The 22,192-nt window shown below is 36.7% G+C and overlaps 1 protein-coding gene across 1 annotated transcript in view; it reads left to right on the top strand.

The window, feature by feature from the left end:
• LOC143388716 (NBAS subunit of NRZ tethering complex-like) overlaps window positions 1–22,192 on the top strand; it is a 171,228-nt gene that overhangs the window by 77,249 nt on the left and 71,787 nt on the right. Inside the window, 9 exon segments of the mRNA XM_077108094.1 lie at window positions 7,692–7,755; window positions 9,835–10,028; window positions 11,089–11,346; window positions 12,307–12,432; window positions 15,356–15,507; window positions 16,366–16,506; window positions 16,761–16,839; window positions 20,608–20,712; window positions 21,054–21,190. Of these exon segments, the coding sequence (XP_076964209.1) occupies window positions 7,692–7,755; window positions 9,835–10,028; window positions 11,089–11,346; window positions 12,307–12,432; window positions 15,356–15,507; window positions 16,366–16,506; window positions 16,761–16,839; window positions 20,608–20,712; window positions 21,054–21,190 (1,256 nt within the window).

The raw sequence follows: 22,192 nt of genomic DNA, 5'->3' as shown, positions 1-22,192 counted from the left end.
GAGTTCAGGGTATGTTTGACTCCATCCTTGCGTCAGCGAGAATCTTTGTATAGAAATATGCTGAGCTTTTAGAAGGGGAACGCAGCAGGAAGTGCCATGGTTTGATTACTGAGCACATACCTTCTGTGCTTTTGATTCAGTTGCTCCCTGAACAGTGCTCACATAGAATATTTTTAAGTTGATCTGTCAGGAGGGATGCAACTTGATTCTCAAGCTAGTTGCGTCACTTATTAAAACTTAACAAATCGTTAGTGTTATTTGTCAGTTCTGATTTGGTTGATGTAGATTTTTTTCCCTTAATGTCTGCATAAACTGGAAAAAGTAGCTTTTTGGGGGGGGGGTTGTCTCAGAACTAGAAACTGACTTGGTTGCCATTCTGCAGGCTATGATGCCCTTTGCGTAGGGAGCTTAGCTAGCTTAGCTAGTCTTGCTGGGATCGCCATCCCTGCTGTGCAGCATCACAGGCCAGGGGTGCCAAGCCTTCCCTTTTCAAGCAGCTGCTCAGCCTTGACAAAGGCTATCTGGATAGAACAGACCTGCCTCTGAGATCCCAGCCAGTTTTAGCCTCAACAGAAATTTAGGTCTAGAGTTGGGGATTGGGAAGGCATTTATTTATATTTATTTCTCTTAAATCCTGTGACTGGTAAAAATGCAAACTCCTCTGTTGACTTGTCATCCCTTCTAGTCTGATTGTCAAGTGCTTTACTCTTGGACCCTCCTCTCCCTGTCTGCTGCTTTTGTCTCAGTGTTTCCACTGTTTGATCATAGTTTTCTTTATTCCATCATTATCTCTGAGGTTTCATCCTCTTCACAGACACACTGGTTTCTTTGAGTACGTTTATCTCAGACCTTTATAGGTTGAAAGGATGAAGGTGCACATATGATTTTTTTTTTCTTTTGCAAAATTTACTCTGATAACATCATCTGTTGCCTAATGAGCATTTGCTTTGTTCTGTTATGTAGCAAGATAAGATTTGATTTCAACTTTCTGACTCTGTTCATGTGGGAAAATATATTGAAAAAGTGAGAGAAAAACTGAAGCCAGTGAATGCCAGCATGTCCAACACACATTTTTATCCCCACAGTATTAGGCGTGTCCTTACAGTTCAGGAACACTCTAGTATTTGAAAGATGAGATTTCTTTTTAATAGATTAAGAAAGCAGGAATTGTTTGATTCATTTTGGCATTGATTCTTATTTAATCTTTAAAAACAGATAAATCGTTTTTCTCAGTGAATATAATGCAGACCTTTTTCAGCCCTCTTATATGTGCTCAGCTCTTAAGAAGTTAGTGTGTACCAGGTATTAGAATTAATAATTGAGAAAGTTTCTCACTGGCAAACACTTAGCTTTATAATAGATACGTAGAGACTTGTGACATAGTGGGGCCTGGGTTGGAGGTGGTCACTATTTTCCAGCAAGAGGAGTTTGTATAACTACTGAGTCTTCCACTTGTGTTCTAGGAAAATAAGTAATTGTTTTCTTTTTTTAAACTATTTTTTTAGTTGTAGGTAGACACAGTACCTTTATTTTCATGTAGTGCTGAGGATTGAACCCAGTGCCTCATGCATGCTAAGTGAGCGCTCTCTACTTTTTTGCTACAAGCCCAGGTCGGTAATTGTTTTCAATTGGGACTTCACTGTATGTGTGAATGAAATCTAGTGTGTTAAGTGTAATTTATAAATACTTTGTTTCTGTAGTCTTAATAACATAATTGTGAAATAAAAGTTGAACTGTTCAGCTGGACATAGTGGTGCACGCCCGTGATCCCAGCAGGTTGGGAGGCTGAGGCAGGAGGATCATGAGGTCGAAGCCAGTCTCGGCAACGGCGAGGCACTAAGCAACTCAGTAAGACCCTATCTCAGCTAGGGACGTAGCTCACTTGGTGTAGAATACCTGCCTTGCATACACAAGGCTCTGGGTTCAATCCCCAGCACTGTCCTGCCAAAACAAAAACATCCAGAATAAGGCTAGGGATGCAGCTGAGTGGTTGAGTGCCCCAGAGTTCAATCCCTGGTACCAAATTAAAAAGTTAAATTGTTCACTGAATTTCTACTAAGTTCTAGTGTAGGAAGTACACTAACCTTAAGGTATGCATAGTCTTGCAAGGGAAATTATAAATACAAGGTAAAATAACATGTTAATATCATGAAAATGTAAGCTTGGAGGGGAAAAACCCCCCAGAATTCACTGGTAGTGCTGGGAGAAAAATTCTTGGAAATTTTAGTAAGGCTTAGCTATTTACAGAGTAATTTTCATATTTTTGTTTATCTCATAGCATTCCTACTCATAAAAAGATGTTTTTATACCCATTTTAATAGATGGGAATGGTGCTAAAAGAGTAGCCTAAAATCACTATTAGAATCAAGATTCCATTTTGATTCAGGTTTCTGACTTCACTTCTTCCTTCCAGTGCATATTTAAACTAATTTTATCCCTTTTTAATGTTTTTATTCGTGCATTTTAGTTAAAATAGTGGGATTCATTTTGACATAATCATACATGCATGGAATACAATTCTGTTTCAGTCCCCAATACTCTATCCCCACCACTGGCCTTTCTTTTTATTTATTGCTTTAACTGGTGATTTAAGTTTTTGTTTAAGTTTTTTACGCTTAGATAAAATACTGATCTCCCCTCCTCCACCCATGGGCATATGAGTTAAAGGGAACACCAGGGAGAGTTATCACTTTGCAATATATATGAGCAACATCCTCTGCAGTCATGTGGTTTATTATGCAGAGGACTTAGACATGTGCAAGTGTAGAGTAATAAGTGAGAACTGTAATATTGTGGTTTACCAAATGTGTAGTGTCTCCTTTAAAGAGAAATGCAGGCTTTGAAAACTGACATAGCTGGAGTTTTCTCATTCCTCTTGCCATAATCAGGTGAGCTTGCATCAGCCAGGTTGAGCAGAGCTTTGCTTCTTTTAATGACTGCTCTAGGAAATCAGTGGTCAGATTATAAACTAATTAGTTTATAATAGATTATCTGATAATATAAATATAGTCAGCTTATAATTTTAGCTCAAATGTTGCCTCAGAAGAAACTAATGTGACTGCTGCCCTGTGCTACCCTTAGCCTCTTTTCCAAAATTCTGTATTCAGCTCATTTGGGGCTTTCTTCATGCAATTTGCCGCTTTATTAGTTTTTATAATATTCTTTGTGTGATTGAGTATTTTCTCTGTAAAACCTAATGATTAAAGATAGTTATGGAAGTGCCTATTCTGATTTACTTCTATTCAGTTTTGAGTTGATAAATGCTTCAGCTTTCATTGTCAATATGAAAATCCATCTGGCTAGAAATCTGTGAGTGTTAAATTTTGTTCACGTCTGGAATAGAATAAAATGGCTTAAATGATTTTCATTTCAAACATTTCCTGTATGTTATATTTATATCTTTACATCTCATTTTTGGCCTTAATTTTCCTCTAATGTTTTATTTACTTGCCTGTTTGTATTTCTGTAGGTCTAGAAATGGGAATAGACAAATATATTTCCCATTTTATTTCTTTAAGCATAGTAGGTGTTAAACTAATTTTGTTAAAGTGGATGAGTCGATGAAGGATCAATGGGAAGATGACAGTTTATGTGATTCTTGATAGAATCCACAGCTATTTTCACAACTTTGCTAAACTATGAGCTCTTTGAGAATGGCCATTAAGTATTTCATGAAATGTATTTCATCCACAGAATTTTTTAGGTAAAGCATATTAAATACTAATAAATGTGGAATGAAAAATTCATTTGAAATGTTCCTTTCAGGAGTCTGATGGAAGGTAGAGACATTATTATATTTAGATTCCACTTGTAAAAATAAATCAATCTTTAGATGTGGAAAAAACATTGCTTTAGTCCTAGTAGCCTTTCTATATAAAACCTCTATCCACGTTCTTAGGACCTTCCCCTAGGATACTGCTGCATTAAGTGATGGCAGCACGATTGTTTGTAGATATGCAGTAGCAAGAATATATTGGGGCAGAAGGGTGATTCCTTTCTTCACTATATGAATGTCACAACAGACAGGGTCATTTAATAATAAATGATTTTTTTCCTGATATCTAGAATTTGGAAAGACAGCTTTTACTTTTTGTTCTTAACCAGGCATTATAGGTAGAGATTCAGAAGGGTTGGAGTTGGTAAAACAGTTTTTATTTGTCATTGCTGAGTTTTGTCAGTAGCAATTCCAGGATTTCATCTGTAGACCTTGTCAGCTGACCTACATTGGGCAACAGAAACTGAGAGAGTCGAATAAGGGTTATAGCTGAAACTCGGGTTATAGCTGAAACTCCTATAACAAAAAGTCAAGAGGTTCCTGAGTACAAAGCCGGCCATGTGCAACTAAGGGGGAGACCCTGTCTGTAAATATTTAAAAAAAAAAAAAAAAAAAAAAAGGCTGGGATGTGGCTCAGTGGTCAAGTGCCCTGGGGTTCAATCCCCCCACCCCAAGCACATTGATTTAATCAAAGTTTCACAGGGTCTTAGAGCCTTCAGAAACGAAGACCCAAGTGGTCTGTTATTAGTGCATTTTATTTATCTAATAGTGACATATTCATAAATGCTCATAACATAGTTTGCTCCATTTTAGTTCCCAGTATATTGTGTTTAGGTTTGACAAAGGATGGATAAGGGAGGGGCAGTATACACAGGTTATTTTGGTAATCAAAAGGCTCTGGAGGCATTAACATTTCATTCTCCCAGAGGTGGTCTCCAACTTTCTGGACCCAAACTGGCCTCCATTTTTGTGATCTGACCCAATTATCTACACTGACTGCCTATCTGTAATTTTTGCTTCATTCCCCCATCCAATTTTAGGGACACCTTACTATAAGGAAAAAGGGCGATGAAACACTCTTGCTGCTTCAAGCTGAGAGGGGGTGATGTAGGGTCAGGCAAACAGTTTGGAGTCCCCTTTTAGAAATTGGGTTGGTGGAGGGGTCCGTGGTAAAATTCTAGTTCCAAAAGAACAGGTTGTAAAGTCATCTGGGGGTGGGTTCTTCTGAGATAGGAACAAAAAGATATGAGATCAATATAGAATAAATGTTGCATCTGGAACATGTTAGTGAATATCATGCAGATGATAAAAATCAATAATCTCTCACTAGGAGGTGCAAGATCTGAGAAGTTGTCCCCATAATAAAGCTGGGGGAGGATAAGGTTATTTGGAAATGTAAATCTTTAACATAGCCAGAGTTGTTGGGAAAGTAAATACAACACTGAATTTTTAATATCAGATTTCCCATAAGATGTAGTTAAGCTACTTAATATTATCTGATTTTTGTAAAATGTTTTTATTGGTATGACCTCCTGTGTTTAGTAGAGATCCCTTTATTTCTGTTACTTAGGGCTAGATAATCATATTAGCAAACACTGATTAAGTCTACTTGTGTAGGAGGTTAGGAAGATCTCAGGCCTTAAACTGACTAAAAACTTCTGACCCTGGCAGTTTCTCTTGATAGTGATCAGGCACTCCTGCCTAAGAATCTTCTCTTCTGTAGTCTCCAATCTTATTTTTTGTGGGGTTAACACAAGTGTACATCTTAAGTTACATTATAAGAGCTATTTTTTTTTCTTTTGAATGCCAAGGATGGATTGTGCTTCGGTTATAACTGTTCTGCGAGATATTGAAGATCAAGCTGGTCATATTGACCTTGTTCCCATCTGTTAAGGGTCAACTGAGTTTCCTCAGTTGCTCTCTAAGGGCTTCCGGGGCCTTCTGTACTGATGCTTAGTGACTGGGGAGTTGCTTTTAGAGGTCATGGATACTTTCTCAAGTCTTGAATTTCTCATGGAAGTCCATTAGGTGCTTCTCTACCTCGAAGAGACACTTGGCAGAGATCTAGAGATGAACTTCTGCTTCATCTGCCAGACTCCTCTTCAACTGGGGCCATGCTTCTCCCAGAGAGCCTTCCTGTTGTACAGCCAAGGAGCTCTGAGAGACTTAGCCAAGCTCTTTGCATATTCTTCAATCTTCATCCTCTGTTGGACAAATTCAGACATTTCTTTCTACATTTGTTTGCCTTTCAGTTGCTTTTGGAGCATCAGTTCGAACCCAGCCATGGTGCCATTGCTTTGTGGTATTTTTCTTCTCAGCCCAGAAGTAGTCACAATGGCTCCTCTCCGTTGGCTTTAGCAGTTGCTGTTCAGGCATTGTCTGGGTGAGGGAATATAACGCAACTTATCTTCTCTGTGCGGTCAACTGTATTTTCAAGATTATATATTTAGTCTTCATTACCTGACGTCTATCTTCTGGGTGGTCTCATTTGTTGGAGATGCTTTCCATTGAATTTTTAATTTAGTTTATTGATTCCTTCATTTCAAGGATTTCTTTTCAGGATCTCTTTATTGAAGTGATCTTTTGCTACCTGTATTTGCTGTTATATCATCCTTTAAGTTGCAGAGCAGTTTTACCAAGTACATTCTGAATTCCTTTTCTGACATTTCTTCTACTGTACTGTCAATGGATTCTATTATTGGAGCATCTTGGTTTGTTTGGAGAGCTTTATACCCTTGTTTTTTTGTTTGTGTCTCTTCCCATTTATCTGTGTGCATCTGAGGCAGTACAGTTTCTACCCTGTAGACTTATAGTGTCCCTGAAGGTTTCTAGTATCTTGCCTTTGAGAGGGAGACCAATATTAACAGCACAGATCTGGGTTTCAGTTTCCATAGGCTCCACCACACTGAAGTCCCAAGATGACTCCTGGATCACAAACAATTGATAAACTCCCAATATTTTAATTTTGATGGACACAATAATTGTACATACTTATAGGGTACCGTGTGATACCTTGATACATGTGTGTAATAGATAATGATCAAATTGGGGCAATTGTGATATCCATCTCAAGGACCTTGAACATTTATCATTTCTTTATGTTGGGAATCTCCAAACTTTTTTTTGTTGTTCTTATAGTTGTAAACTATAGTAGACCTATTGGCAACTGTTTTCTAAGATTTAAGATTTCCAATAAACTGATTTTTTTTTTAACTAGTCTTTTCCATGCTGTTATAACTTTGGAGATGAAGTAAGGATCATTGAGCCAATAGTGTATTTGACTTAATGATATTTTAGAGATTGACATGCCATTATGTTCCCAAAGATGAGCTTAATACCATGTTGCCTTGATTTTAGAATATGAATGGATTAACTTTGAAGACTGCATGATTTTGTTCTTTTACTTAGTAAATTTTTAATCACAAAAAGTTAGAATTAGTGGACAACATGGAAGTTGTCCAGTCAGGTCTTTGTGCTCTGAAGACCAAGACCTGGAGAGGTTGCTCAGTTTATATGGGGCTGAATTTGACCACCCAGGCTAATGTGGAGTTACAACAACATTGCTGTCTTCCTCCTGTTATATAGGGTGGGTGGGTATGTGTGTGGAGTGAATTCTTACTGTATTTTGCTTTCATTTGTGTTAATTGTACATTTGTTAACTTACTGTTCTTATGTATTCTATTTCATTTATAAAACTGAGCCACAATACCTGCCTGTGCCCACGTGAACTCTAAGAAAAATTGCTTTTCCAGACTACTGAGTGGAGGAAGATTTCAGTTAATTGTAACCAAGATCATAGAAAAGCATCATCTCTGTATTTGGTTATTTAAAATTTAATTCCATAACTGTTGATGATTTGCTCACAATTTTCTTACATAGTTGACTGAAGAAGTCATGTGTATATTTTCATATTTAGCCAGGCTATGATGACATTAATCCTAACTGGAGGCTCTTTACTGAGAAGAGAAAAAAAATAAAAGGTGAGTTGTAAGAAATGATTGTTAACACCTGAAGAGATAGCTCTTATTACATAAGGTATTCTTTAGATGGTAAAGTCTCTCGGTACTTTTGCTTCACCGCGGAAGAAACACCAGAAGTTCACAGCATTAGAACCAGGCAGTAGACTCAGTGCTCTGTTTGAGCCTCCCTAACGGCTGAGGCAGAGCCCAATGTCTGTGGCACAGGTCTTCTGCCAGAGCCAGCCCTGAAATGGCACACAGGTCAATGCTCAGAAGCACACATCTTTTCGCACACCTCTGGAAAAGACAGCTGTAGGAGGTCTACAACTGGTAAGCTGAAGAGTAATCTTTGTGGGTGGGAGGTCATTAGGATTAGGCTGGCAGGATTTTCTTCTTAATTTTTTGATATATCTCCAATTTTAAAATGTATTTTCAAAATGAGTGCATATTATTTTTATAAATAGGGAATAAATCAAGATGTATTTTTAAAGAAAAGTGCTGATTGTTACTTGGTAAAAACAAACAAAAAAAATCGTTACCTTGAGTTTTTTTAATTTTTGGCTAAGGAATATATATATATTTTTTCTTGTGGTGCTGGGAATCAAATCCAGGACTAGACGCACATGAAACAAGTGCTCCACCACATGGCTTCCCCCGCACCGCCCCAGGATAATTTTTCTTTCTCAAACATCTCCAAATTTTTAAGTGTCCCTTACAGAATCGGTAATAGACACACCTTTTGAATCTACATTATTATAATATGTTTTTTCCCCACATTTAAAAAGCATTGCAAATATTGATTAATATTGTGTCAGCAATCCAGGCTTTGAATGATGTGTTTTGTTAAATCATCTAAAACACTCATTCAGAAATATTTGAGAAAAAATAATTTGTCAAAGTATAAGTTAGAATGTGATTTAAATGACCCACCCCTTCCTTCCTTCCTTCCTTTCCTGGAAAGAAACCCCAGAAACATATTTTCTTTAAATTCTTTGTATGAATTGCCTTAGGCTTTCATTGGAAGAAAATAGTGTTAGGATTTTTTAAAATTAAAATGAGTTATTTTCATAGTGCTAAACTTCAGTTTCAAAATCTTTCTCCTTAGTTTGTTTTTAAATTTATGGCTTGTTACAGGTATTACCTTTAAACCATATCATATCTTTTGTGGGACAGCTAAGGTTAAAATAAAAAGCACAATGAATCTGATAAATATCACATTTCTTTTGACTGCCTCCGTTGGGTGGAAATTCTTCATTGGCTTTGAATGCTTTTTCCTTGATTAGTTAAATGTTTAAGAGGAAATCAGCAGTGGAAGCTATTGTATATCTGTCATAGTTTTAGAGGGCATACTTCTGTTCTTGTTATGAAAGTGGTAGACATGCATTTTCTAAAACCTTTTACAATCTTGGTATACAAGATTGTAATATATGCATTTTGTATTTATTTGCAAGATATATACAAGATTGTAATATATGCATTTTGTATTAATCTTGGTATACAAGATTGTAATATATGCATTTTGTATTTATCTGCCTTTTAATTTATGTTGAAAATGGTGATGTATCTCTTTCCTGAGTATATGCTTAGGTTTTTTTTTTTTATTTTAATAATATTGGTGATTGAATCCAAGAGTGCTGTCACTGAGCAGTATCTCCAGACACACACAAATTTATAAGTTTAAAAAAAAATTTTCTTATTTTGAGAAAGTTGTGCTAAGTTTCCCAGTCAGCCGTGAACTTGTAATCCTCTTGACTCAACCTCCTGAGTAGCTGCGATTACAAGTGCATTTAGGGGCCTGTCTATATTTTTTTGGTGAAGGATTTTAATTGACTTACCTCTATATCCCTAGAGCTTTGGACTTTGACTAATTGTTCGCACTTAGATATTTGTTAAATGAATTACTATACCACTGTCTACCTCCTACCTGAGTAAAAGTTTAATGACTTGATTATTTTTTCTCATTATTTAAGATACCTTTAGAGTCCACATAATATAGGTAGGTTTGAATTTAAAGTTATTATAGTAAATACATTGTACTTAAAAAACAAAACAAAACCACATTCACAGATTTATTTGCCTTCATTTTCTTCTTCCTGTTAGATAAAGAGTCCTTTTACCCACTGATAGATGTCAGTTGGTGGGCCGATAGTGCAGTGATTTTGGCTCGATGCTCTGGTGCTCTAACTGCGTCTTCAGTGAAAACCTTAAAGAATTTACTGGGCAAGTCTTGTGAATGGTTTGAGCCATCACTTCAAGTCACTGCTGCCCATGATGGGGGATTTTTAAGTTTGGAGGTAAGACTTTCCTCTTTAAGAGTAAACGTGCATTTCACCAAAAATCTAAATATTGAGCTTAATTTTTGTTGTCCCATGATCTAATCTTGTATTTAAAAACAAAATCTGAGTAGCCTCAGATATAAGATACAATATTGAAGTTCAGTTAATAAAAAGAAATTGCATCATGATAGAAAACTTGTGGTCATGATGCCTTCTTCAAAGCCTTTCTTCACTGAAATGACAAATTTTTTTCTAGATTAGTTATCTTAGAATGGGATAAACTATCATTTAGGTATTTATCTTGTTTCTTTGAAATGTGTTAACTTAAAATTTTTGGTTCTTTTAGTAAAACAAAACAAAACAAAAAAAACAACCTTGTTTACCATGACAAAAGACTTGAAAATAGAGGATAGCTTTTGAGAGTTACATTTTGGTCATATAAAATTGTTATTTCAAGTCTTTTTACAGGAACAGTCTTCAGTGGCTATCATTTTAGTTCAGACTGGCAAATGTTTTTTGTTCCCAAGTTTGTTACTGAGTTTAAAGATGTTCTTTAAAGAGAATAGCTTAATATAAGCCAGCTCTGTTAAGCCTGAAATGAAGGTTATCTTTAATAACCAGGCTTTCAGATAGGGAACTTTGTTAAGCTGTTAGACTTTTTAAAAGGGGCAGGGAGAGAGCTTATTTTTGATGAAGCAAATAGATACCTTAATGTTCATTCTCTAAATAGATGTAAAATATTGTCATCTATTTTGTCCATAGCAAGTACAGGAATATCAAAAGTAAAAGCAATTCATTCTCAAGTTCTTTCTCTAAAATAATTAGGCATATATTTATAAGACTGTATTAATGATCTGTCACTAAAATAGCCCTTGGTTTTGGAGATTTGGATCTGATAATGTCCATGTATGTTTCTTCAGAAATTGATGTATATGCTTGTTGTTGGAGTCCTTTGGGTTCCATTTTGAATCATAATAATGAATCAAGCCAGAGTAAAGTTGAAAATTTTGTTTTTCATTAATTCTGAAAGGTTGTTTAGTTCCTCAGTATTAATTTCATACTTTATTTTTCAATTCAGTGTGAGATTAAACTTGCCCCCAAACGATCTCGTTTGGAGATGAGGGCTTGAGAAGATGATGAGGGGGGAGAGGATTCTGACTCCGATCATGAAACATCGGCCAAGGCTCGCTACTTTGGGTACATAAAACAGGGTCTTTACTTGGTGACTGAAATGGAGCGATTTGCACCTCCGCGGAAACGCCCACGGACCATTACCAAGAACTACCGTCTTGTCAGTTTGCGCTCTACAACTCCAGAGGAGCTTTATCAGAGAAAGGTGAGAATATCCTTTTTCTACCAAAGGATGAAGGAATCAAACTCCACCCCCCCCCCCCGCCCCAGGAAAAAAAGGAAACTTTTCAATAAAGGAAGAAATTTAAAGATGGGGGTGTTAGATCATTGACAGTTTAGAATTATCAGTTTTATCTTATTTTTGGGTGCTGGGGATTGAACCCATGGGCACTTTACCACTGAGCCGTTTTTATATTGTATTTACAGACAGGGTCTCATGGAGTTGCTTAGTGCCTTCCTTAGTTGCTGAGGCTGGCTTTGAATTCTCAATCCTCCTGCCTTGGCCTCCCAAACCACTGGTGTTATAGGCATGCACCACTGAGCTCAGTGCCTTTTCATTTTGAGACAGGTCCTCATTAAGTTGCTGAGGCTAGCCTCAAATTTGTGATCTACTGCCTCAGCCTCTGGAGTTTATGGGATTACAAATGTGCTTCTAGCTCTCCCCTTATCCCCATTTTAGTGGGATAGAAGATGATGGTACAGAGGATGGTTAACAAATAGTCACTAGTGAACCAGCCAACTACTTGGTTTTTGGCTTACAAGCTAAAGAGATTGAGGGAAACAAGGCAGACCACTTCCCAGCCAGGGATTTTGATGGGAAGCCCGCGTGACAGACCCTGCATACACACCTTGGAGTTACTTGTGCCATTTGTCAGTGCTGTGGCTGTATCCCTGGAGCAGGAATTGGGCTATAGTATTCTGGTTCTGGTTTTGCCATTGTTTGATTCTATAAGCAAGTGCTCTTGATCATCTTTGTTAAAGTGTTGTAAGAATACTAAATTTATCTTGTCTAAATGTCAGTGAGTTTCCGGTGGCACAGTGCACAAAATGGCATGCCATGCTGTATTAGATCAATACGTTATTCTCATCCATTCTCTAATCATAGTGACCTGTGGATAGTTCTGCACTATTAATGTTCCCACCATTTCTCTTTCTTTGCTAAAAGATTGAAAGTGAAGAGTATGAGGAAGCCTTGTCTCTGGCTCACACCTACGGCCTGGATACTGATCTCGTGTATCAGAGGCAGTGGAGGAAGTCAGCAGTCAACATTGCTTCAATTCAGAATTATTTGGTATGTTAAAATATTTTGGTAATGTGGTAAATTCATGTTCATGGAATATTCTTCTGGTTATAGGTTTTATTTTAGGGTACTTTATGTTGCTGACTTTTCTATAGGTGATGAAGTGGAAAAATTCTCTCATCAGGATCTGTTGCCTCTGTAACTGAATTGTGATGGTAAAGATATGTTTGAACAAAGACCTGATCTTTTCTTCACTGCATCAGCTACCTTTCTTCACTCACGTTAGTCAGGGTCTACTCAGGAACCACAGCAGAAGTTTCAATTAGGAGAATTTTTGTAGTCAACAGAGATTAACTGTAAAGGAGTGAAGAGAATTCCATGGAATACCCTTGGGCTGAAGGAACTTGCCCATGGAGGGAATGCGCTTGGAAGAAAGGCCTCTTCCCCTAGGCTGGGATTTGGACACTGTTAGACAAGGATTGGTTGCAGCACACTGGATGGAAAAGTTCTCTGGGTTGTGTCGGGCTAGGGCTGGTCTCCAGTGACCCTGGTTGGCAGTTAGACCGCCAGCTTCGATATCCATCTCTATTTCCAGGGTGCCAGTGAGCTAAGGTTGTTTCAGAAAATTCCTGATACTAGAAGCCTCCTGCTTAGGATGCTCCCCTGCAGCTGCACACAGCTTGAAGTTGGTAGATAAAGAGGAGGCCTTAACCTGGGACTGGCCAGGAAAACTCCTACTCCTGTAAGGTGGGCTCAGTCTGGGAATCTTTCTGTTCCGCTTCCTGGGAGATTCACTGGGAAAAAATTGGTTCATGGGAGTGCCACTGATACTCGGTGGACAGTTGTAATGGCGGGAGGAAAGGTAGAGAAGGAGGTATCACTCTATTCCCCACCTCATCTCAGGCCTTGCTGACTGCCAAGAACCAGAACATAAGTTCTTGAAACTAGAGTTTTTCCTTTATTGTGGCCCTTTAGTACTCCTTTTGACAAAGCTTAATATACTGTGTCAAGCAGCAAATGAAAAATGCTATCACTGCACCTGCTTGAAGGGGAAGTTTTGAGTTGAGAGATAATAAATAGGTAACTGACATACCAAACTTACTAAATATTCCTCTTTTTACTTATATCCCACAACTATCTTTCCTTCTATAGGTTTCTCACATTAAAATTGTTATGTAGCCACAGTTAGCCTTAGCATGGGTTGCTATAACACAAGTACCATAGACGTGGGTGGTTTAAAACAAAATTCATTTCTCAGTTCTGGAGGTTGAAAGTTCACGGGGAAAGTGATAGTTTAGTTCTTGGTGAGGCCCTTCTCTGATTTGTTGATGAATTCCTTCTTGCTATGTCCCTACATGGCCGAGAGCACATGAGAGAGGAAGCAAGCTCATGCCTAGTCTCTTACGTGGGCATCAATTATATTATGAGGGCCCTACTCTTATTGACCTAGTTACCCCTGAATGACCTTTGTAAATAATCACAGGGGAATTACTGATCCATATAGTCATATGTTCAGTATCTGAATTTGGAGTAATACATTCAACTCATAGCAAGCCTATATGTTTTGCTATGAGTTGAATGTATTACTCAAAATTCAGGAAGTAGTTGAAATCCTGACATTCTGATCTGACATTTAGATAGGAAAACCTCTTTGCCCTTAGGAAGACCCTAGGAAATGTTGGGCAAATTTAATGGTGATTGTTTTCCTTAGAAGTTTATTGTACTTTGAGTTATTAAAAATAAAAATATGATCTGAAAATGTTGGGAGGTGTTGATGCTTCAACCAAACAGGATCGTTAACTGTTAATACAAGTAATATCTCAGACAAGGGAGCATGAGAGCTGATGGAAAAATGAAGACAAAGTTGCTTACCATTTGCTTTAGCAAATTAGGACACCAAGTCTACCTTATCTTTTTTATGCCTTAGTCCAAGTGGACTCATGAATGCATGTACACCTACTTGCTTTCTTTTTGAAACATCATAAAGAACAGTTTGGGTCACTATAAAGGAGCTAAGATGATAAGAGACAACAGAAGTAAATTTTTAATTGGGGACGTATTTAATTTTAAATAGACAGTTAAGAGTAGAAATAATATACTGGTGACCATGGGGAGGTGCCCAAGTGTGGCTGTGGCTGTTGAGCTGATTGTCTTCCCAGAGACGAACCTTTTGCTTAAGTATACATGAGATCGAACTGTAGAAGCTTGGAGAAGGTAGTGATCATGGTACGTTCAGCAGGAGTAGAAGAAAGACCTTGTATAGTAAAGATATTTTGTACAGGAATTTGGGAGTCTCAAAAGAGAAAGGCATTTGTAAGAGGACAAATGGTATTGGTATGAGCAACTTGGAACAAGCATGAGGACAGTGACCCAATCTAATTCACTGTCGTATCCTCATGTCCCATTCAGTAACCATTTCATGGGTAAATGAATTCACTCCGTTTGTTGGAGATCCTATTTGAGGTAGTGAACATGAAGAAATACAGGTGAAAAGATGTGTTGATTTGGGAGGATGTTGAAACCTTGTGGTGACTCAGGCTCTTCTCTTTAGGTAGTGAAAAACTGTTGTGGATTTTTAACTGTGGGGATTGCAGAGGCAGATGGTGTAAAAGAGGACTGGAGTAGGAGGGGAATGGTGTAGGAAACCCTGCTAGGAGCAGAGAACTCCTATAGTGTCCCAGATGTTGTATTTTGATGGCTTAGACTGATGTGTAGGCTGCAGATATGAAAATGGAGCTTTTTGTCTCTTTGAGGCTCATTAGACGCAAAAGCAGTTGGAATCACATGCTCTTTATCCAGTTGGAATCAACATTAGAGAATGAACAGTTTGAGTTTCTTGAGCAGCTAGCTACCTATGGACCAGTTGTTAAATAATTATACCACTTCACATCGAGCTTTATAATTCTAGAAGGCAGTTGTCAGGTGCTATAAGATGCCATGCATTCTTTATCCTTGTTTTGTGTTTTCTACCTAGAGTAAAATAAAGAAGCCATCCTGGGTTCTCCATGAGTGTTTGGAGCGAGTGCCTGATAATGTGGATGCTGCAAAAGAACTGCTTCAGTATGGATTGAAAGGCACAGATCTGGAGGCTCTGCTAGCAATAGGGAAAGGAGCAGATGATGGCAGGTTGGTTACAGTAAAATCTGAATTCAAAACAAAGGTGACTTGGTGAAAACTTCTAAGCTGAGACACTGGGCCAGGTAAACTTGAAATTCTTCTATATCCAGGCAGTTGTCTTTGATCAATGCTTTCTTACATTATGTCATGGCTAATGTTCCTATGTTAAGTTTTAGCATGTAATGGCTTGATTTGAGGAAATAGTCATTCTAGAAACATTTATTGAATGCTGGCCCTTGCTAGGCTGGGGCTTTTGGCACAAACCTAAGTTGGCTTCCTTGTCAGTTGAACAATCTTGGGAGTCTTGACTTCTCTTGCCTAACCTGTAGGATGATACCTCCTTTACAGAATTACTTTCACTGGTTAAATTATATATCTTGTGAAAGCACCTCTTGAACTTTGAAGCATCGTTCAAATGTCAATAATAATAGTAATAAAGTTACTTGACAGGGGTCATTGCTCATCAGACACTTGGGACTTCTTTCGAGATATAAATGATGATATATCTGAAGAGGGAATAATTTAAATGATACCATTTGCTAATCATTTTAAGATCATAAATGGAAGTGAGTCAATTTATAAACTCTAGGCAGCATTTTCTACATGGGCTGTTTTTCATTAGGTGAATATAATACTACATGTTTTCCTAAACAGTTATCATTTTCTTGAACTTAGCATTTCTGTGCATATTAATCATTATTTTTCTATTTTATGGATATGAGTGGATCACCTGCATTACAATGGCAAAAATTTAAAAAAAATTGTTTTTCTGTGGAAGTTAATAATTCAGCTAAAATAGTAAAAAATAGCTTTTAAGTTAAAAAAAATTACTGAAAAAGGATTCAAAAATTTTTTTTTATCTTGCAGATTTACATTACCTGGTGAAGTAGACATTGACAGTATCTCCTATGAGGATCTTTCACCACTGGATGAACAGCCTGCCAAGAATAAAAAGGAAAAAGAGCTCAAGAAGAGACGAGAACTACTTAAATTAGTGAACTTCTCAAAGTAATGATTCATTACTATTCATTCGGTAACCTCTGTAAAATAACTAATGATTTCAGTATATATTTTTTTACTTGTGATAATTATTTCAACAACTTAAATGTGTCTAATATTGTTTTACCCTTGTGCTTTATTTAGTACACTGTTCCAAGAGCTTTGGGTTCAGTGGAATATTATTCATTTTTGTTCTATTTTAACTCCTAGAGAAATGTACTTCTGTGTAAATATAAATGGCCTAATATAGTTATTCAATACAGGTTGACGCTGGAACAAAAAGAACTTTGCCGTTGTAGACTGAAATTATTAACTTACCTGGATCGACTTGTAACATATGAGGTAAGGAATAATTTCAGTCCAATTATGTGAATTTGATCTGCCACTGATATTCTTGTCTTAAAACTGTTTATATGGGAAAAATTAATTTCTTACAGAAGCAAATTCTCTCACAACTTGTTTTGGTAAAAATTCAAGATTATGAAAGGCCAGAAGTTATTTTGTTAGGGAATATGAAAGGTATAGCCATTTCAGTGCATCTAAGTCTTGTAGATTTACAGTTCTTTTTTTATATTTTATATTTCTTATTTTATGTTAATGACACTTAGCTGTTCTCAGTACCAATTTTCAGTTTTTACTGAGTTTAAATAATTTTAAGATCAGTATTATGATTTGTTGGGTCGAATTTAGTTGGTTGATCCAAGTTATTAAAAATAGTATGTTTCGTATTCAAGTCTTCAGAGATGTAAGTACAGATGGCCCCATGTTGGGGATTTCAGTAGTACCCTGAACTATTAGAACAATTCAGAAACTCTTAAAGGTAAAAGTGGAAATTGGCCACATTTCAGTAAAAAGATAGTTTACATTGCTTTATTAAATGACCTTTATAGCTGAAGTTATTCAGGTTTTAAACTATTTCCAACTATCGAAGTTTGGCTTCACATGGAAGTTATTTCCTTAGTCTGTGACTTGCCTCCCTACTGTGTAGGCATATCAGTCATGACACTGACACAGTAGTAGGTGCTCAGTAAGTGTCATGTCTGCTAATATGGTGCCCATCCCAAGAATAACGGAAGCCTTTTTGTACTTGTGACTGTGTATAAATGGACCCAGAAGCACTTGATTCCCCCACCTTGCTAATGTAGTTAAAATGCTTTTAAACAGGACACTGAAGAGGGCTAATTTTATGGATATTACAAAACATTGGTAATGAGTATACCACTTAATGCAAACAAGTTATGAAGAATTCCTGAAAATTTTATATTTAAATACAATTAGTTTTACTGTCAGATGGTCATACTGCCCTAAAACATTGTTTTACAACGTTTGAGTTCTGGAATATTTTGAGGTAATGTATTATAAGCACATTCCATACTATAGAAATCCAAGCATGTAAACTAAGGCTAAGTATATAAATATCTTTAAAAAATATGTAAAATGTTTAGCTGCATACTGTAGTGCATGCATACTTGTAATACAAGTGACTCAGTAGGCTGAGGCAGGGGGATCATAAGTTCCAAAGCCAGACTTAGCAAGTTGGAAAGATTCTGTTAGGAGGAAAAAAAAAATGCCAGGGGTGTGACTCAGTGGGTAAGTCCCTGGGTTCAATCCCGGGTTATCCCCTTACTCCCCCCAAAAAGTTCAGAGCTTGACCATCCAGTTAATTTTCTTTCATCATCATCATCATCATCATCATCATCATCATCATCATCATCACCATTTGTGGTGCTTGGGATTGAACCCTGAGCTTCACATCTGCCAGGCAAGTGCTCTACCGTTCAGCTACACTCCCAGGCCTCTTTTGTTACTCTTTGGTTTTTGAATGGCTATTTCCCATGTGACAGTCCATTTAAAGTATTTAAGTCCCTGGTGTTTTTTTTTTTTTTTTTTAAAAAAAAAACCTAAGCTTTTGAAATGTAGATGACTTGGAATGAATTAAAATCTTCAGGTATAATGATTAACCTGTTAGTATAAGAGATAGGCTTTGCATTTTCATCATAGGACATGCTTTTTAAAAATGATATATGGATAAAAAAAATTCATTTAAATTTTACCTGTGTGCTTACTGTATGCCAGATATTGTGCTGTTTCTGGAGGTGGAGAGATGAATAAAGGATAGTTTTCTTATAGGCATTAAGTGATGATAAAGTTATGAAGAATTGATGAGGAAGCACACTAGGAAGACCCAGTGGGCAAAAAGACATCAAGAAATACCAGCACGTTTATTAAGGACTGTCAGCTGTTATCTCATGTACTTATTCAAGATTGTTTGTCAACAGTTTTTTGAGGCAGTTTCTACTATCCTCTGAATTTTATAGAAGCTTAGAGAAGGTTATCAGTTTGTCCAAATAACTAGGAAGCAAGAACTTTTCTGTTGAGCAGGCTATGCTAATAATCAGTGTTAGATAAAGGCATGTTGGCATGGAAGAAGATGACATGCTCTTGAGAACATTTGATGGTCAGCATAGGATGTGGAGATTGGGGTGGCACAGAACAAAGGTGGGAAATATGGTTAGAATTGTTTACTTATTCTATTTAAGGAATCAAATTGAATTTTTCTTAGAGGTTCAGTGGGGAAGTGGAGTCTGGATGTGGGCAGCTCTTTCAAGAAGTGTTATTGAGAAAAAGACTGGGCCAGAGAAAATGGTGAAGGTGGTGGTGGCTAGGTATGTGTAAGGGTCGTTTTTTTTTTTTTTTTTTTTAATTCTTTTTTGAGGGAGAATTTTTAAATTATTTTTTAGTTTTTAGCGGACACAACATCTTTGTATGTGGTGCTGAGGATCGAACCCGGGCCGCACGCATGCCAGGCGAGCGCGCTACCGCTTGAGCTACATCCCCAGCCCCAATAAGGGTCGTTTTTGTAATAGAAGGAAGAAGTAGTATTGGTTGCATGCTAATGGGAATGCACAGTGGAAGAGTGAAAGGGAATTTATTGAGTGGAAGAAAAAGGAATACTTAGTTAATAGTGGAAGAGGAGAATGGGATTCTGAGCATCAGTGGAGTTTGGAGACTGTTTTAGGTATGAAAATAAATTTCTTCCTGCTGTAGCGGAAGGAAGGAAAATTCTATTGGTATAGATGCAGGCAGATTTGCAGCTTTGGTGGGTTGGAAAATTAGGGACCACCCATCTAATAGTCAATTAAGAAAAGCAAGGTTGTTAGCTGAGAGTAGGGGGCTGGGGAATAGAATGTCACAGTCGAGAGGATCAGAAAATGTGAAAAAGTTCTTAACAGTAGGAAACTTCTTAGGGAAATGTAGCAACGTTGAAGAACACTGAGTATCTATTTGAGTTTAGTCGTGTTGAGTTTTATTAGTTTTCTTTTTAGCTTTTTATTACAAACTACTTCAAACATGTCAGAAAACAGTACTATGAACTCTGATGTATTCATTCTCAGTTTCAGCTGTTTGCCAATCTTGTCTTTTATTTTCCACCTTTACACTCCTGCCTTTTCTTTCACTTTAAAGCAAATCACAGAAATTCTATCATTTTATCTGTACTTAAGTATGAATATCTAAATCATTAGGTCTTAAAAAAACCACAAGGCTGCTGTTACTTCTGACAAAATTAGTAGCAATTCTCATATGATATCTACTTCATATTCAATGTTCCTAGGTACCTCATAAATGCTTTTAAAAAATAAAGATGTTTTGTGAACAGTTGATTCACTTCTGTGCTGGATTTCAAACTACATGGAGGGAAGGGAAAGTACATCGTTCAGTGAGTTACCAGTGCCTATCACAGTACCACTAGCATATAGTAGACACTCTGAGCCTATTCATTCTGCATTTACAATTTACAATCTGCATGTAACATAGGTCACTCTTAAGAACTTTAGATTGATTTAATTATTATGTAGATGGGTGATGGGTGCTTATAATGTACAGACTGTATAACTCGCTTATTCTTAGCAGGTAGTTGGTTTTGGTTGTCCTACTGTAATTAAATTTTCACTATTTCACTTCTGGATTTGAAAAAATTACTGCATTTACAAATATGGCCGTTTTCAAAACAAAGACGAGGATACAGATATAGCACTTTATTTAACAGTTGACAGTTAAATTAATTAGTTCAGGCCTTATTTATTTCATTAGATCATTGTTTCCCTTCAGGAAATCCTGGGAGTGCCTCATGCGTCTGGACAGAGATATGATGCTGAGTTCTTTAAGAAGTTTAGAAGCCAAAATATTGTTCTCTCAGCAAGAACTTATGCTCGGGTAATTTTTTTTTTTTTTGGTAAATAATTGTGGCTATTAACACTCTGTAAATATTGAAGCTGTGCAGTTAATGTTGATGTGTGCATATACCATTACATTTTCTGTTCTGTTGTAATATGAATGAAGAGAACATAGCTACATTTAAAAAAATTTTCTTCAGAAATTTAAAAATCATTTTTGTACCATTAAATTGAGAAACATGATACAAGTTAGGGAAAATTCAGCAGTATTTCAAAGAACTTTCAGAATTGCATAAAAAAAAATTTTTGAATGTCATAGAAAATCACTGCTTTATTTCTAAGATTCTCATGTTAGAAACTCACCTCTTTCCTTTTATACAGGAAAGCAATGTCCAAGCATTAGAAATTCTATTTACTTATCATGGCTCTGACCTTCTTCCTCATCGCCTTGCAATTCTCTCCAACTTTCCAGAAACAACTTCTCCACATGAATACTCTGTTTTGCTGCCTGAAGCTTGGTATGTGACTCTATAAACCGAATTTTACCTTCTCTCTAAATAACAATTTTTTGTTTCATGCTGAAGACCTTGAATTAAAAAAAAAATGTAATCTATTTAAACCTTTTTTTCTGGTGATAAAAGTAAGTTCAACTTATTTTTAAATCTTGAAAGTATAACAGGACCACTTGAACTCAATACAAAATTTTAAAAGTCATGGTTTACTGCCATGTTCACAATATGTACTGTTTAAAAACAATTTTAGGATAACAATATCAATTTGAAATTGTTGTCTATTTTAGAAACTGAACCTGTAGTTCTAACAGTATTAGGGACCCAGGACTATCTGTATCCTGCTTTGCTCAACAACCTTGTCTCCGTTTGAAATTCCCAGAGACAAGGACAAATATGAAATACCATGTTACTACCAGACTAATGTTCCGTATTACAATTCAAGTCAGTTTATTTGATAATCGGATTTTGGCATGTGACAGACTGTAAGCCTATGTAGATATTACATTCTAATATTATCACCTCATGTTCTTCTGGAGGCCAGCATCTTGAGATTGAAGTGAGTAGTGTACAGTTTAGTGATGTTAGCTCCCGGTCAAATGGCACAAGGGACAAGAGGTGTTCAGAGCATACCTTGCTAGGTCAGTTCTGAATAGAGGTAGAAGGCAAATGGAGAGTAACAGGACATATCCATTTGTGAGGTCTTTAACGTGTAGTCAGCTGGCTCACTAAATCAAATGCATGATTTATCTTTTCTGATTTTGAATTTATTTATCTTTAAAATGAGTCAACAGTTCTTGTCTGGCTTACTCTAGCATTCTTTTTAGTAATAGATGAATTGATACATACAAAATTTGCTTGTAAACTATAACACTCTGAAGGATTTTGATAGTTCTGATTGAAATCATTGTTATTAACTCTAGCTACTGGAAACTTACAATATTAAGGGATGTTGCATAAGTTGGGGATCATCTGGCTTCCCTTGCTCCCTTCATCAAATATAATATTTTT

This window comes from Callospermophilus lateralis, unplaced genomic scaffold (assembly GCF_048772815.1).
Source record: "Callospermophilus lateralis isolate mCalLat2 unplaced genomic scaffold, mCalLat2.hap1 Scaffold_1353, whole genome shotgun sequence".
In the NCBI taxonomy this organism is placed as follows: Eukaryota; Metazoa; Chordata; class Mammalia; order Rodentia; family Sciuridae; genus Callospermophilus; species Callospermophilus lateralis.
Note: the sequence above shows the minus strand (reverse complement) of the source record. Positions and strands in the feature narration are given on the sequence as shown.